Raw genomic sequence first — 15,295 nt, 5'->3', positions numbered from 1 at the left:
TCTGGTGACTGTGGGTCAATCATGGATGAGTTTTTGGTAAAAATGAAGATGTGTGAGAATTCTCTGTCCTGCTTCCTCCTCAGCAGTCTTAAGAGGGGGGTATGGTGAGAGGCTGGTGATGAGATTAGTGGGTAGGGAGGGTAGAAAGATATCCAGAAGGACCAGTTCAAGGTCTTCCACCAACTCTGTCCCGGATTGAGCCCTGCCCAATCACTTCCACAGCAAACCCCTGCTCCCGAAGGGGGTACAGCTGCATCCCCAAACACTTTGATCGTCCTTCCCATCATTGTGGTCCTATTAGGACGATCAGTCAAGATGGTGGTCTTGTGACCCATGATGGCCATCACAGCCCTCTCCCAGAACTGGAGAGACACAGAGATGAATTCATTGGCAGCTGGGTCATCCTGAGGGCAGAGCCATTACCTCCTGCTGTTTAGGTTCCTGGGACTGTCCTGCTTTCTGTCTTTCTTGAGCCCCGGCTGCCTTCCCTTTGGTGTCTGTAAGTTATCCTGGCTCTGTCTGGTTCCTCAGCCCTTTCCCATTGCTGGACAGTCACCCAGGCTTTCTTTGCCCCACGCTTTCTCTCTCAGAGGGGCTTTGCTAGGCTCAGGTGATAATTCTGGGTAGTTCAGAGAGCCAGTCACCAGGGCCTCCAAGGGACCTGCCCACTTGCCCTGGGGAATTAACACCTTGATTGTATAAGGGCATATTCATTACTGTCCCTGGGACACAGGATTTGAGGGCCCATCTTTAAGTCATGAGGACAGAGCTCATCAAAAGTCAGTGAACGATCAGATCAATTCATTAATCAAAAGAATGAGCCCAGAAACTGAACACCCATAGTTAGATTGCACATGAATTTAGTTCAGACCGTTCAGAGTTCAGAGCCCTGTACCTGGGAACATGGATTCTTGTCTTGTAATTTAGTTCATTTTTTTACTTCTGATTAGGAAAAAAAAGACTTCAGACCCTGTTTCGGTCTCCCAAAGGGTGCGATTTTCCCCTATGCTGTTGTGTCTGCCAGTGGGCAGCGGAGAACGGCTCCAGGGCCAAAGAGTGAGAGGAGCCTTGGGGAAAGCAGAGGAGTCTAGGGGCAGTGGGCAGGGGGCCAGCTCTAGGCTGGGGTCCTTCCCTCCTTCTGTCTGAGGGTTCCCTGCCTGCTTGCTCAGTGTTGGCCTCCCTGGTACCCATAGAGGGACTTCAGATTATTCCAAGGGAAGGATTTAGTAACTGGAAATTAGAGGAAAGACACTGGGGACATTCTCCCCCCCAGGCAGAAACCTGGAGGAGATACCGAGGAAGAATGAGATTCTCCTTTGTGCCTAAAATTAATCCTGTAGAGCTGCGTTGTCCAGCTGAGGAACCACCAGCCACGTATGCTGGGGAGTGATTGCAACACAGGGAGTTCAAATCACAATGTGTTGTAAGTGTAAAATATAAGTCAGGTTTCAAAGACCTTGCCTGAAAAAAAAAAAAGGATGCAAAATATCTCATTAATAACTTTTAAATATTGATTACAGTGGTGCCTGGGTGGCTTAGTTGGTTAAGTGTCCGACTCGTGATTTTGGCTCAGGTCATGATCTCACAGTTCATGGGATCGAGCCCCACATTGGAGTCTGTGCTCACAGCGTGGAGTCTGCTTGGGATTCCCTCTCTCCCTCTGCCCCTCCTCTGCTCATGCATACATGCTTTCTCTCTCTCTCAAAATAAATAAACTTAAAAAAAAAAGTGTTTACATGATGAAAAGACAATATGTGGGGTATATTGGGTGTAATAAAATATATTACTAAAATTACTTTCACCCATTTCTTTTTATTTTATTCCATGTAGCTGCCAGAAATTTTTAAAATTATGTCCGAGACTTGGACAGTGCTGTATTAGGATAGCTTATTTCATTTTTACTTGCATAAACCGTATGTAAACAGGAATGCTTTAAGATGCATTTCTGATGTTTACCAACTGACCCAGTTGATTTTGTAAAACTCTGAAGTTCTTTTAAGAGAAACTCAGAGTTATTTTTGGTAGATAAAATACCCTCAGAAGTTCGAGTTGGGTGGGGATTAACTGCTTCCCTACAATTTTCCTCAAGTTTCGGACCAAATTCACACAGGCACATATTTATTTTTTTTCCTTCTTCTTTTTTTAATGTTTATTTCATTTTTGAGAGAGAGAGAGTAAGCGTGAGCAGGAGAGGGGCAGAGAGAGGGAGACACAGAATCTGAAACAGGCTCCAGGCTTCGAACTGTCAGCACAGACCCAACGTGGGGCTTGAACTCACGAAGCCGCGAGATCATGACCTGAGCCGAAGTCAGAGGCTTAACCGACTGAGCCACCCAGGCGCCCCGGGCACGTATTTCTTAATTAAACATTTTCATACAGCCTGTTTTCTAGTCTCACGAAGTCCCAGCTCTCCCACATGGCAGTTGCTGACACAGCACTTTGCGTGAAAAGCTCATTCAAAGCAGGTGATCCTTTGGAGTCAGAAGCCTGATATCTTTATTGTTAGCCTCCAACAATCAAAATCTTGCTACGCCAGTCATCTTTTATAGGAGTGATGAAGGAATCAAGTGCGTTTCTGAGGAGTGCAGGCCAAAGGCCTCCCTGGAATCTAAACCCTATTTGTGCAAAAGTGGGATTTGTCTCAAAATACCTGGGCCCTTGCACATGCTGACTGTTGTAACTCTGTTCACACGAGGGTGGACAGTGTCTTAAATATGTTAGCCAACCACCTATCTGCCTTTGTTAATGAAAGTCAATTGCTACCATTCATGCTTTTTAACAAGTCATTAATAAGTCAGTAAAAATTCCCTCGGCAAGGCCTCAGGTATTGGCAGTTGACATTGCAGGGGGGTCTCAGGAGAGTGACAGTCTTGAGGAACCCAAGCAATGCTCACCTATAATAGCGTGCTGGACCCAAGGGACACTCACCTGTAATATTACACTGGACTGCGGTAGCATTAAGGCAGTTCCAGCCATCCCAGCACTGTCCTATTAAGAGCACAGTAATCCGGGGCGCCTGGGTGGCTCAGTCGGTTGAGCATCTGATTTTGGCTCAGGTCATGATATCACAGCCCGTGAGTTTGAGCCCTGCGTTGGGCTCTGTGCTGATAGCTCAGAGCCTGGAGCCTGCTTTGGATTCTGTGTCTCCTTCTCTCTCTGCCCCTAACCCACTCGCATTCTGTCTGTCTCTCTCAAAAATAAATAGACATTAAAAAAAAAAAAAAAGAGTATAGTAATCCAACCTATTTGGTTCATCCAAACAAGATCAATGAGATAAAAGTCGGTGAACTATCACAATGTTTGATGAGGACACTCAGCCTTGTGTCATACATGTCACTTCCCACTTTAAAGGAATAAACAGCATTCACCACAGCAATCATTCTAAAAAATATGCATATTGTATTAAAGAAACATCGTGTCAGAGTAAGTGTCAGCAGTACTTGGGAGAAAACTATTAAAATGAAGGTTTCATCGTTAACGGAAAATTCTTTCTCAGTCTTAGAAACTCAACTTACTGATGCTGAGATCTAGAACAGATATAGCTGTAACTTAAATTTTAAGGCTGTTGGTATGTAAATATATGCTAATTTTCTCCCTGATCTTTTAGGGAAAATCTTCGCAACCCTGACACTATTGACATTTTGGGCTGGAGAATTCTTTGTCGTGTGGGGCGTGTATTGTAAGATATTGCACACCACTCCTGGCCTCTACCTACTAGATGCCCGTAATCACACCCCACTGCCCAAGTGGTCACAATTGAAAATGTTTCCAGATATTACTAAATGTCCCTTTGGGGGTAAGAAACTGAATCTCTGTTGAGACCTGCCGTTCTTGACCAGAATCAATGGGCTCACCCAATGCCTTATTGGAAATGTGGAATCTTAGACACTCTTCCAGACCTACAGAACAGGAATCTGTGTTTTAATAAGACCCCAGGAGGTCCATGTGCTCATATGTCCAGCCGATTTCACACCCTGCCTCCACGTGTGTCTCCCTTTCTCATTGCAGGAAGCTGATGAAGCCTTACTGCATAACCTGCGCCTTCAGATCGAAGCCCAGTTTCTGCAGGATGATATCAGTGCAGCAAAGGACAGGTACAAAAAGGTAACTGTGACCCTTCCGAAGCCCGTCCCTCAGATAACCTGGTTTGGGTTTGGCCAGACAAGTCCAGGGCACTCGTGGCTGAAACATGAGCCTGTTATCGTGGGTTACTTTTGTGTGGATTGCTCCCGAACCAAGGTGGCGATGGGGTGGTTGCTGGATGGCACTCAGGGAGCCAGACATATGTAGAGGAGGAGGCAGTAATGTGTGTGTTGAGGGGAGGGAACTGATGTCCGTTTCGTATGTTACAAAGTGATCGTACATAGATCCGTCTCGAGTAAGCTAGGACCTGTCCGTTGTTTCGGCTCAAAAAACGCAGAAATACAGAAAATGCGATGTACCTATTTATTAGCCCTGCCTCTAAGCCAGTTAGTTGAGGGAACACACGGCATTCAGGAGCTTCCTCTCAGGAAGCATTCCTCTCTGCCTCCCGCCTCTGCTAGCTGCTCACAGGCCTGACTTTGGGGGGCTTTAGCGTACTGGAAAGATCAAATCCTGGAGCTGCGTAACCATGGGCGAGTGCCGTCCCCACTCTGTGCTGCTTCATCTTCAAAATGCGGATGCCAGACTCTCCTTCTGCACAGCTGTGTGGTTAACTGAGTGTAGCAGACCTGTGAGCCTGGCTGTGGTCCTGGGGGCTGACCTCTCCAGTGGGCTGTGGCCTCCCTCCACCTGCCAGTATCTACCGCTGGGCCTCCGGACGCTCGCCAGGCAGTGGAGGGTGGCTGTGCCTCATGGTAGGTGTTGGGGAACTAATGCCCCGGGAGCAGCTTCAGCCAGTGACGGATGCACATTGTTGGATTCTTACCCCAGCTCCCTCTTACCTGCTGTTCTGCGCGACTCCCAGGATCCCCGGGTGGCCTGAGCGCCAGGCGCCCATAGGGGTAACTTACCTGGTAACATTCTTATTGGCTGCCTTGCCTTTCCTGTCTCACTTCTCCCTCCAATAATGTTTCCTGGCATCTTCACCCAAATGAACTGTTTGCACTCAGACCCTTCTTTCGGGGCCTGTATCTGAGCTGACTCAGGGTGCTATAACAAAGTACCACCAACTGGTTGGCTTTATACACAACAGAGATTCATTTCTTACCATTCTAGAAGCCAGCACACTGAAAGCAGGGTGCCAGCCAGCATTCCCAGGTTCTGGTGAGGGCCCTCTTCTTCGCTTGCAGATGTCCCCCTATCACTGTGTGCCCACCTGGGCTTTTCCTGATGTCAGCTCTTTGAATTTTTTTAAATCTTTTTTTAATGTTTATTTATTTTTGAGAGAGAGAGAGAGAGAGAGAGAGAGAGAGAGAGAGAGCGCGCGAGAGTGAGCAGGGGAGGAGCAGAGAGAGAGAGGGAAACACAGAATCCAAAACAGGCTCCAGGCTCTGAACTGTCAGCACAGAGCCCCACACAGGGCTTGAACTCACAGACCGTGAGATCATGACCTGAGCTGAAGTCGGATGCTCAACTGACCGAGCCACCCAGGTGCCCCTGGCTCTTTGGTGTCACTTCTTATAAGGGCACCAATCCTGTCCTGGGGCCCCATCCTCATGACCACATCTAAATCTAGTTATTTCCCAAAGGCCCCACCTCCAAACCCCATCCCACTGGGGGTTGGGGCTTCAATATGTGACGTTTGGAGGGACACAACATTCCATGTCTTTCTGCTTCTGGGGAAACTGATGCAGTGTGGTAGTATAGGTGAGACAGCTGGTACAGCCTGGAGCCTGGTGAGTGCTGAGTAGTGTTAGACTCTCTTCCTGCCTCAGTGTGGACCTGCCTCAGCACAATGGGAGGCCCCGTTACTCATACTGAAGGCCTCCCCCTCCCTATGGTGTTCCTCTGCTTTTCTACCAGGCCTGGCCTGTTTCCTCCCCCCACCACTTCGAGGCTGTTTAGAACAATGATAATAATAAGAGCTCACACTGTGAAGTTTTTGTGCATTATCTCGTTGGTCCCAACAGCAGCCTCCTGAGATAGTGTCTTAGGGTGGGCTGTCTACGAGGAGAGCCCAAGTGGTGATTTTCGTGCGATTGCTGTATTAGTGGTGAGCTCTCAGGAGGAGAGGAGGGGGAACAGGGGCACGGGGGTAGGAGCTGAGCAAAGGTGTGGGATTAGCTGGAGTCTGGTCCAGCTTGATCCCACGGGGGGCTCTGCAACATGAATCGCTCACTCCACGAGGTTGGTCGCACTTTGAGGCAAGAGGGTTGGCTTTTGTCCTCCTGTGCCAGAGAGTCATTGGTCTGGGGTGGGGGTGAGGTGGGATTGGGGGGCATTGCTTTCTGGACAAGATGGCCATTGTCTGGAGGAGGGCAGTTCTCTGCACCGTGCCATCGGCCCTCGTGCACGGAGCTGGGCACAGGTGTTCTTTCTGCTGGGAAGGGGGATCAGGACCCCCCTCCAGATTGTTAGTCCTCCTATATGGAAGAACCTGAATTTTGGGAGGTTTAAATTGCTTACCTGAGGCCACACACAGCTAGTAAGTGATTTAGTCCGGGACCATCCTTGGAAGCACTGCCCTGTTCTGGGGTCAGAAAGGGTCCTTTGTACCCTGCAGGGTCTCTCTGCCCCCACCTCTGCTTTCTCTTGTAGTTTTGCCATCCTGGGCTCTAGGAAGACCAGCAGCAAAAACATCCATGTAATGGAGGGGAAATGGCGAGATCAACAAGCCTCTTTATTTGTCTTCTTGTTCTTGTGAAGATTAAAGGGAGTGTGAAGTGTCCACTGCACGGGTTGTGGTCTGTCCTGTCTGTGATGGTGAACATGTGAAAGCATTCATCCCTGGGGTCACCTGGTCCTGGAGGCAAGATCTCAAGGAGCCCAAGTTTTAATGAGAATGCTTTCCTTCCCCCAACAGAATCTTCTGGAAATTCAGACCTATGTCACCATCCTGCAGCAGATTGTCCAGACCACCCCTCAAGCATCTGCCATTACAAGTGGGATGAGGGAGGTAAGAATCAGAGCCCAGGCTGCAGGGAGAGCATACCTGGGGAGGGCGCCTACACCCCCAACGGCCTAGTTTAGCAGAGACTCAGGTAAGGCTTCAGGTCAGGTCCAACTGGGCGCCGAGCCGCTTTCGCTGGTCACGCTCTCGCTCTGCGTTCGCCTTTGAGGTTTACCCTTCCCTGCTTTCACTCAGACTGGGAACAATTTAGGCATCTGAGGACACAGACTGTGTCCCTGACCATTGTCTTAGGCATTTCCTCTTGAGAATTTCAGGCTGTTCTTCCTTGCGTAGTTGGTAAGAAACTGCCAGACTGTTTCCCAAGGCGGTTTGCATGGTTGCAGCCCATCAACGATGAGTGTGTGAGCGTTTCTGTTGTTTTGCGTCCTTGCCAGCACTGGGGATGTCAGGTTTTTATTCTGTTTGTGCTTTTTGCTCATCTAACAGGTGTGTTGTGTATCTCACTTGGTTTTAACTGCGTCCCCCAGTGACTAATGACGTTGAGCCTCTTTTCGTGGGCTTATTTGCCATCCATGTATCTTTTTTGTGGTATCTGATCCAGTCTTTTGCCCATTTAAAAGAAGTGTTTTCTTTTCTTATTCTCCTTATCAATTTGACCGTAAATTTTGAATACAGAGAGACCCAGACAGTACGTGGCTGTATTTTCAAGGTTGGCCTCTGTTAATGATTATGTAAGTTTGTGGAATGAAAACTGTGGAAAAAAAATAGAGATTACAGAGGCTGATTTTTTTTAATGTGAATTTGGATGTAAAAACCTTTTTAAAAAATTTTTAAATTTATTTTATTTAAAAAAATTTAATATTTTCTTATTTTTGAGAGAGAGAGACAGAGCATGACCGGGGGAGGGGCAGAGAGAGAGGGAGACACAGAATCCCAAGCAGGCTCCAGGCTCTGAGCTGTCAGCACAGAGCCCGATGCGGGGCTCGAACCCACGAACCGTGAGATCATGACCTGGACTGAAGTTGCATGCTTAACTGACTGAGCCACCCAGCGCCCCACTTTTTAAAAAAAGTTTTTAAATATTTAGTTTTGAAAGAGCGAGAAAGAGGGAGAGAGAGAGAGAGTGAGGGAGGGAGACACAGAAAACGAAGCAGGCTCCAGGCCCTGACCTGTCAGCACAGAGCCTAACATGGGGCTCAAACTCATAAGCTGTGAGATCACGACCTGAGCCAGAGTCCGATGCTTAAAACCGACTGAGCCACCCAGGTGCCCCCTCATTTCTGATAGAATGTTCCACATTCCTTCACTGAGCTCTCTAGCTGCTGACGTCGTGTTTTCCTAATGTGGTTTAGTGGATTTTTTGATGCATAACACGAGACATGTAAAAATAAACTGACAATAATGCAGATTAAAACAAAAATGTCATGGTGCCCCTTCTCCAGAGGTTGTGGTAGGTTGTTACAAGGTTTGGGGGACTGGTCAACTGGTGAGATTCTGTTATTCTGCAAGGACGACTTAGGACAGTGGTGCTCATACCCACTGACATTTGGAATCACCTGGAAGTCTGTCCAGACCACACCCCAAGTCAATTAATCAGCTGCCTGGCAGGTGGAGCCCTGCCTCAGTCATTTAGAAACTCCCAGGGCAGCGTGTAGACAAGCTCCAAACTTGTGGGCCAGGGGAGCTGGTCATTTTCGTGGGTGCCTAGACACAGGACAGTCTTGTTTCTTTCTCATTCCGCCATGGTCCCAGTGTGACATCTTCAGATGTGGGGAGGGGGCATCCTCTATAAGTTTGTAAGTAGGGAGCACCATGGCCTGGCAGTTAGTGCCAGCTGCCAGCAGCCAGGCTGTCTTTCTTCCTCTTCAATGAATATCCAAGGGTCTATTGTGCGTGAGACACTCCCGCTGTGGGTTGGAGGGAGCAGGGGTGTATGATGAGTGGGAGCTGGGCAGTGAGGAGGGACAGGGCCAGACAAGCAGGCAGGCCCCTGGCAGGGAGGTGGTGCAATGTATTTGCACCTTGTCTGCCTCTATCTCGAGGCCGCAGGCCTAGAATTTGCAAAGTGTGGCATAGATGCATATCTTCCACACACTGGTGCTCAGAGTCTGAGTCCCCCTCTGCCCCCGGCTACCCCTTCGTCTGCATCTTTGAGGCAGGGAGGTGGGGACTGAAACACAGAGAAACAAAGAGGACAGAGATAGAGAAGCTGACTGAGAGACATAGGTAAAGAGACACAGAGATGGACTGAGAGAAAGCATGACTCCATGCACCGAGAAACCCAGGAGCACACCAGCCCTGGAGTAAGCACACAGCTGAGGAGGGCCGTCTGCAGTTAGGTCTCTGGTTTCCCCTTCTCCCTGGGCTCAGGGACAGACAGCAGAGCCCTACGAGAGTCTGCATCCCCAGCTTCCCTTTTGCGGAGGAGGAAGCGCCTTGTCCGGAATCTTTTAGCCAGTGTATGGCGCACGCAGTCTGAAATGTGGGTCTCGTAGCATTTATGGTTCAGACGCTGAAGACAAAGTGGAAAGGCATTAACTAAGGGCGGCCACTGGGGGCCTGTCTTAGTCAGCTCAGGCTGCTGTAACAAGCAGCACAGATGGAGCAGCTCACACAACAGACATTTGTTTCTCATGCTTCTGGAGGCGGAAAGTCCAAGATCAGGCTGCTGGCAGATTCAGTTCTTTTTTTCTTTTTTTAACTTTATTTGTATTTTGGGAGAGAGACAGAGAGAGCAGGGGAGGGGCAGGGAGAGAGAAACAGATCCCAAGCAGGCTCCACACAGTTAGCTCAGAGCCTGCCTCGGGGCTCGAACTCACGAACCATGAGATCACTACCTGAGCTAAAATCAAGAATCAGACATTTAACTAACTGAGCCACCCAGGTGCTCCCAGATTCAGTTCTTGATGAGGGCCTGCTTCCTGGTTTGTAGACAGCTGCCTTCTTGCTGTGTCCTCACATGGTCTTTCCTTGGTGCATCTTGGAAAGAGAGAGCACTCTGGTGTCTCTTCCTTTTCCTATAAGGACACTAATCCCACCATGAGGGCTCCATCCTCATGACCTCATCTAGATCTAATCACCTCCTCAAGGCTCTAATTCCTAACACCGTTGCATTGGGGGTCAGGGACTGAGCAGATGAATTTGGGTGGGGTGGGAGGGATACCCTTTTCCCTCCGGATTTGCTCACACATCAAGTGCATGGGAGTGCTGAGTCTGGCTTTCTTTGTGCAGGAGAAGCTCCTGACAGAACGAGAAGCCACTGTCCTGCAGAGCCAGCTGGAGGAGGGCCGGGAGGTAGTGTCCCTCCTGCAGGCACAGAGAGCCGAGCTGCAGGCCCAGGTAGGGTGTCACACTCTCATGTCCACTGCTCGCCATTAGGCATTCCCACCACACATGTCAATAGGGTTCTACAACACATTTTATTCAGGTGTCACGTGCATGCAGAAAAGTGTACAAGTATCCATCTGAGGGAATTCTCACGAGTGTCACATGCCTGTGTATCCAGTGCTCAGAGCCAGAAACAGGCCATCCTGAGTAGCGTGACCAGCTATCCTGCTTTAAGTGAGGATTTCCCAGGATGCAGGACTTTCAATGCCCGGACTGGCCAAGTCCTGGGCAAATGGGAACCATGGTTCATGCTATTCCCAGGCCCCTCAGGGGTTCCCCTTGTGCCCACTTTGAGTCACCACCACTCCCCACCAAGGGTAAGGCTGTCCTGACTCCTGCACTATTGATCCGTTTTGCCTGCTTTAACCTTATCCTTAAAAATAAGAAGAGATGGACACATATCGGGATTTCTATCCTCCCAATCTATGCTTCCTGTTTCTCTTTTCATGACCTAAAATCTCCCCTTTGGAATTTGATTACAGGCGTGGGAAAGGGTGGTCATGTCAGTGTTTGCCTCCCCTCAGGATTCATTTGTATAAAGCTCCCATTTCTACCCCTCCCCCCCCTTTTTTTTGGCAAAGCTTAATCTGAAAACTAAAGTCACCGGAAGAATGCTCTCCTGTTTCTGTGGCCTTCCTTCTTGGTTAGTGAGCTTCGTGGTTCACACCCCTGATTCCTTCCAGTTTGCTTTCTCTCATTACTATCCTGTTGTAATGGGAGACATTGGGTTAGAATACTAAACCTTCATATACTGTGCAACTACATTCCAAAATCAGAAAATAAATGGACATTTGGTTTGACAAGTACACATGAAGGGACAAGAGAAGAAAAAGTTTTGGACTATTTAGGAAACCTGGAACATTTATATGTTATATCTTACTCTGTCTCTATCCAATGTCTGCAAAATCAAAAAAAGTTAACGCCACACAGATTTGGTGCTTTTGTAGGTATTCAGTGCCCTCCAGATCTGCCCGGAGTTTTATGAGGGGACCATTGAGTTCCAGAATCTTCATTTCTGCCCCACCACACACTGTCACTATGCAGCAACTCTCAGGGGCCACTGAAAGCAAACCAGGGTCTGGTGATTATCTCCCGAGGTAAAAATCACAGCTCGAGAAATCAAGTACTGCCCTTAAAACTCATCCTTTCATGACAAACCATGGGTTGGGGACCAGATGCACCATTTTGGTGACTTGGTAATTTGTGGCTTCCTCTGAGGCCCTGGAAGAATGGAGTGAGAGTGAGTGAATGTGTGTGTGTGTGTGTGTGTGTGCACATACATGTATGTATATGTGTTTATGTGTGTAGATATACATGTGTGTATGTGTATATGTGTGTGCATGTTGTGTACTATATATATGTCTATATTCATATATGTGTACATATGTACGACTTTGTATGAACGTACGTGTGCACGTGTTTATGTATATACGTGTGTATGTAGGCGTGCACGTGTGTGAATGAGAGACTGGAGAAGTGGATGCAAGCCCACTGGTCCTAGAGACTGGTGTTTTCCAAACCACTGTTTACAATGTATTATTGGGTTGTAAAATGACTTCAGCAGAATTGAGTGGCATTAATAAAGAAGAAATTGACAACACTAGACTAAGATAGAATAAGAAATAACAGAGTACATGGCATGTAACAGTGGGATTTGCTTTGTGAAACCCGTGTTTTAAATATATATGTTTGCATATTTAAATATATATATTTGCTCAAATGCACACACACACATGCACACACACGTTTGTATGATGTGTATGGTTTGTGGTGTTAAATGTGGCTCTTCAAGTGGGCGTGGTGACAAAGTTGAAAACCCTGCCCTAGATACTGAGAAAATGAAAGAGCCCCGCTGATGTGGTAAATTCCTGTTCCGGGGCAAAAAGGTTTCTGTCTCTATGTACATATATGTATTTATTGAATGTAAAAGTAAGACATTTCATGAAGGATCAACCTAGTTTCTGAGGACGTGAAATAAATCTGTCTGCTTGGCCACGTGTCCCCTCCCATAGTTGCTGCAGGAAGGCTTATAGGTCTGGCTCTGACATTGTTGTCTCTCTAATTCGGGGATCTTCACTTTTTCTGTGCCCTGCCCCACCCCCCAGCAGTCTGGCAAAGTCCGTGGTCCACTTCTCAGAAAAATGTTAAAGGCGTATGATAAAAATAAAGAACATATAATTAAAACAAAACCAATTATATTGAACCAGTTATCAAAATATTACCAAATCATTTTCTATATAATAATACATGTGCTTATATTAAATACAACTAGCAGTGGGTCTAATGCAACACAAGTTGTGTTTTCTCTCGCTGCTGTAAGGAATTACTAAACATGCAAGGGCTTGAAACAGTAGTCCCTTGTCTCGCAATTCCATAAGTTAGAAGGCTGGGTGGGCTTGGTTGGTTTTTCTGCTCTGGGTCTCACAACGCTGATACAAAGTTGTCGGCCGGCCTCCTTATGTGAAGGCTCTTGGTGGAGAATCTTCCAGTTTCAATCAAGTTGTTGGCAGAACTCAATTCTGTGTGCAGGTGGGATTGAGGACCCTATTTCTTGCTGGCTGTTGGCCAGGAATTATTCTAGAAGCCGCACACATGCCTTGGCTTATGGCCATCCTCAAATCCAGCAACAGTGCTTGGAATCTTTCTCAGGCATCTAATCTCTCTGACTTGTGCTTTTAAGGGCTCATGTGATCAGGAATAATCTGTAATAATCTCCCTATTTTTTTTAAGTCCACTGATTAAGAGCCTTAATCACATCTGCAAAGTCCCTTTTGCCATGTAACCTAACATATTCATGGGCGGAAAGCTAAGGGGCAAAGGTCATGGGGACCAAAGTCTGCCTAATTAGCACTAATTAAAACACAGATGTGGCTGGGCCCACCCAAGAGTTTCTGACTCGTTCTGGGATGTGGCCCAAGAATTTGCATTTCTAGACTTCCAGCTGATGATGCTTCTGGTCTAGGAATCACACTTTGAGAACACTGGTGGTATAGGGGTGGGCCCTAGGTTGGGTCAGAATGTTTTACATCTGGCCTACCTTAGTCCCTGGCTTGGGGCTTTCACATCCTATTCAGGAGTCGTTCATGGCTGGCTTTTTGTTGATTTTGAAAGGTTTTAGTGACTGCCCAATAGAGTAGCTAAGCTGAGTGCTCTAAGGGAGATTTGGTGCTTAGCCCCTCAGTAGTGCCAATGCTGACCAGGGACAGGGGAGGGGGTGGGGCAAGAAATCCTTGTAGCCTGAGGGCTCCAACCTGGCACAACCAAGGCATATGGTTCTGCCTGTGGTTGGAGCTACTGATGCTTCCAGAGCCCTCCATAGCATGGTCCTCAGGGTGAGGTCCCTAAACCAGCAACATCAGCATCACCTGGGAACTTGTCAGAAATGCACATTCACAGGCCCGGCCCGGCCCAGACCTACTGAGTCAGGAACTTTGGGGTGGGGCCCAGCAATCTCTGTTTTTTGTTTTTTTTTTTTTAATTTTTTTTTTCAACGTTTATTTATTTTTGGGATAGAGAGAGACAGAGCATGAACGGGGGAGGGGCAGAGAGAGAGGGAGACACAGAATCGGAAACAGGCTCCAGGCTCTGAGCCATCCACCCAGAGCCTGACGCGGGGCTCGAACTCCCGGACCGCGAGATCGTGACCTGGCTGAAGTCGGACGCTTAACCGACTGTGCCACCCAGGCGCCCCAGCAATCTCTATTTTAACAAGCCCTCCAGGTGGTTTTGCAGGCTCAAGTTTAAGAACCCGCGTCCAGGGGTACTTGGGTGGCTTAGTCGGTTAAGTGTCCAACTTCAGCTCAGGACATGATCTCACAGTTCGTGGCTTCAAGCCCACGAACTCTGTGCTGACAGCTCAGAGCCTGCTTCAGATTCTGTCTGTCTCTTCCCCTCTTTCTCTGCCCCTCCCCTCTCATGCTCTGTCTCCTCAAAATTAAATAAACATTAAAAAACAAACAAAACACTAGTCCAAAGGATGGAAGAAACAGCACCCTCAGAGCTGGCAGCCCCTTCTTTGAAGCCAAACATAGTCCATGCATGAGATCACTGGGATGGCGCTTCCTAGAGGTGGAAGAAAAGGGACAGGCACTTCTGGCTCCCTAAATTATGTTTCACTGAGAGTTTCTGAGGCAGGGACATGGAAAGAGTCATGTATTACTTGGAAAGAGTGAACCTCCCGGGTATCATTTCTCATTAAAGTTGCCTAGCACCATCTAGTGGTAGATTTTGGGAAGACAGCATGTAATCCGTGAAGGACACTTGATTTCTTCCATTTCCTTCTTAAATTGTTTTTTTTTTAATTGAAGTAAATTAGTATACAGTGTTATGTTAATTTCACAAGTACAATGTAGTGATTCAACAATTCTACGTGTCAGTGCTCATTAAGATGAGTGTACTTTTAATCCCCTTTATCTGTTTCACGCTTCCCCTCTGCCCCCTCCGCTCTGGTGACCACCAGGTTGTTCTCTGTATTTAAGGCTCTGTTTTCTTTGTCTGTTTTTTTTCTTTGTTTGTCCACTTACTTTGTTCCTTAAATTCCACATGTGAGTGAAATCATATGGTATTTGTTTTTCTCTGATTTATTTCACTTAACATTATACCCTTTAGTGCATCCATGTTGTTGCAAATGGCATGACCTCTTTTTTTTTTTTTATGGCCTGAATGGTATTCCATTGTATATGTATATACCACATACATCTTCTCCATCCATTCATCTACTGAATGGGAGGAGATATTTGCAAATGACATATCCAATAATGGGTCAATATCCAAAATATATAAAGAACTTACACAACTCAACACCAAAAAACAACTAACCCAATTAAACATGGGCAGAGGACCTGAAGGGACACTTCTCCAAAGAAGACATACAGATGACCAACAGACCCATGAAGAGATGCTCCATATCACTCA

General features: G+C 47.3%; 1 protein-coding gene across 7 annotated transcripts in view; it reads left to right on the top strand.

The window, feature by feature from the left end:
* Window positions 1-15,295, top strand: part of BFSP1 (beaded filament structural protein 1) — a 68,242-nt gene that overhangs the window by 42,130 nt on the left and 10,817 nt on the right. For all 7 annotated transcript variants that reach the window (XM_040447768.1, XM_040447770.1, XM_040447769.1 and 4 more), the window contains 3 exons: window positions 4,009-4,104; window positions 6,947-7,039; window positions 10,226-10,333. In XM_040447768.1, coding sequence (XP_040303702.1) covers window positions 4,009-4,104; window positions 6,947-7,039; window positions 10,226-10,333 — 297 coding nt within the window. The remainder of the gene's footprint in view (window positions 1-4,008; window positions 4,105-6,946; window positions 7,040-10,225; window positions 10,334-15,295) is intronic.

The sequence above is a fragment of the Herpailurus yagouaroundi genome, unplaced genomic scaffold, assembly GCF_014898765.1.
Source record: "Herpailurus yagouaroundi ecotype Mexico unplaced genomic scaffold, PumYag 196, whole genome shotgun sequence".
NCBI lineage: Eukaryota > Metazoa > Chordata > Mammalia > Carnivora > Felidae > Herpailurus > Herpailurus yagouaroundi.
The sequence above is the reverse complement of the archived record's forward strand: the minus strand, read 5'-3'. Positions and strand labels throughout refer to the sequence as shown.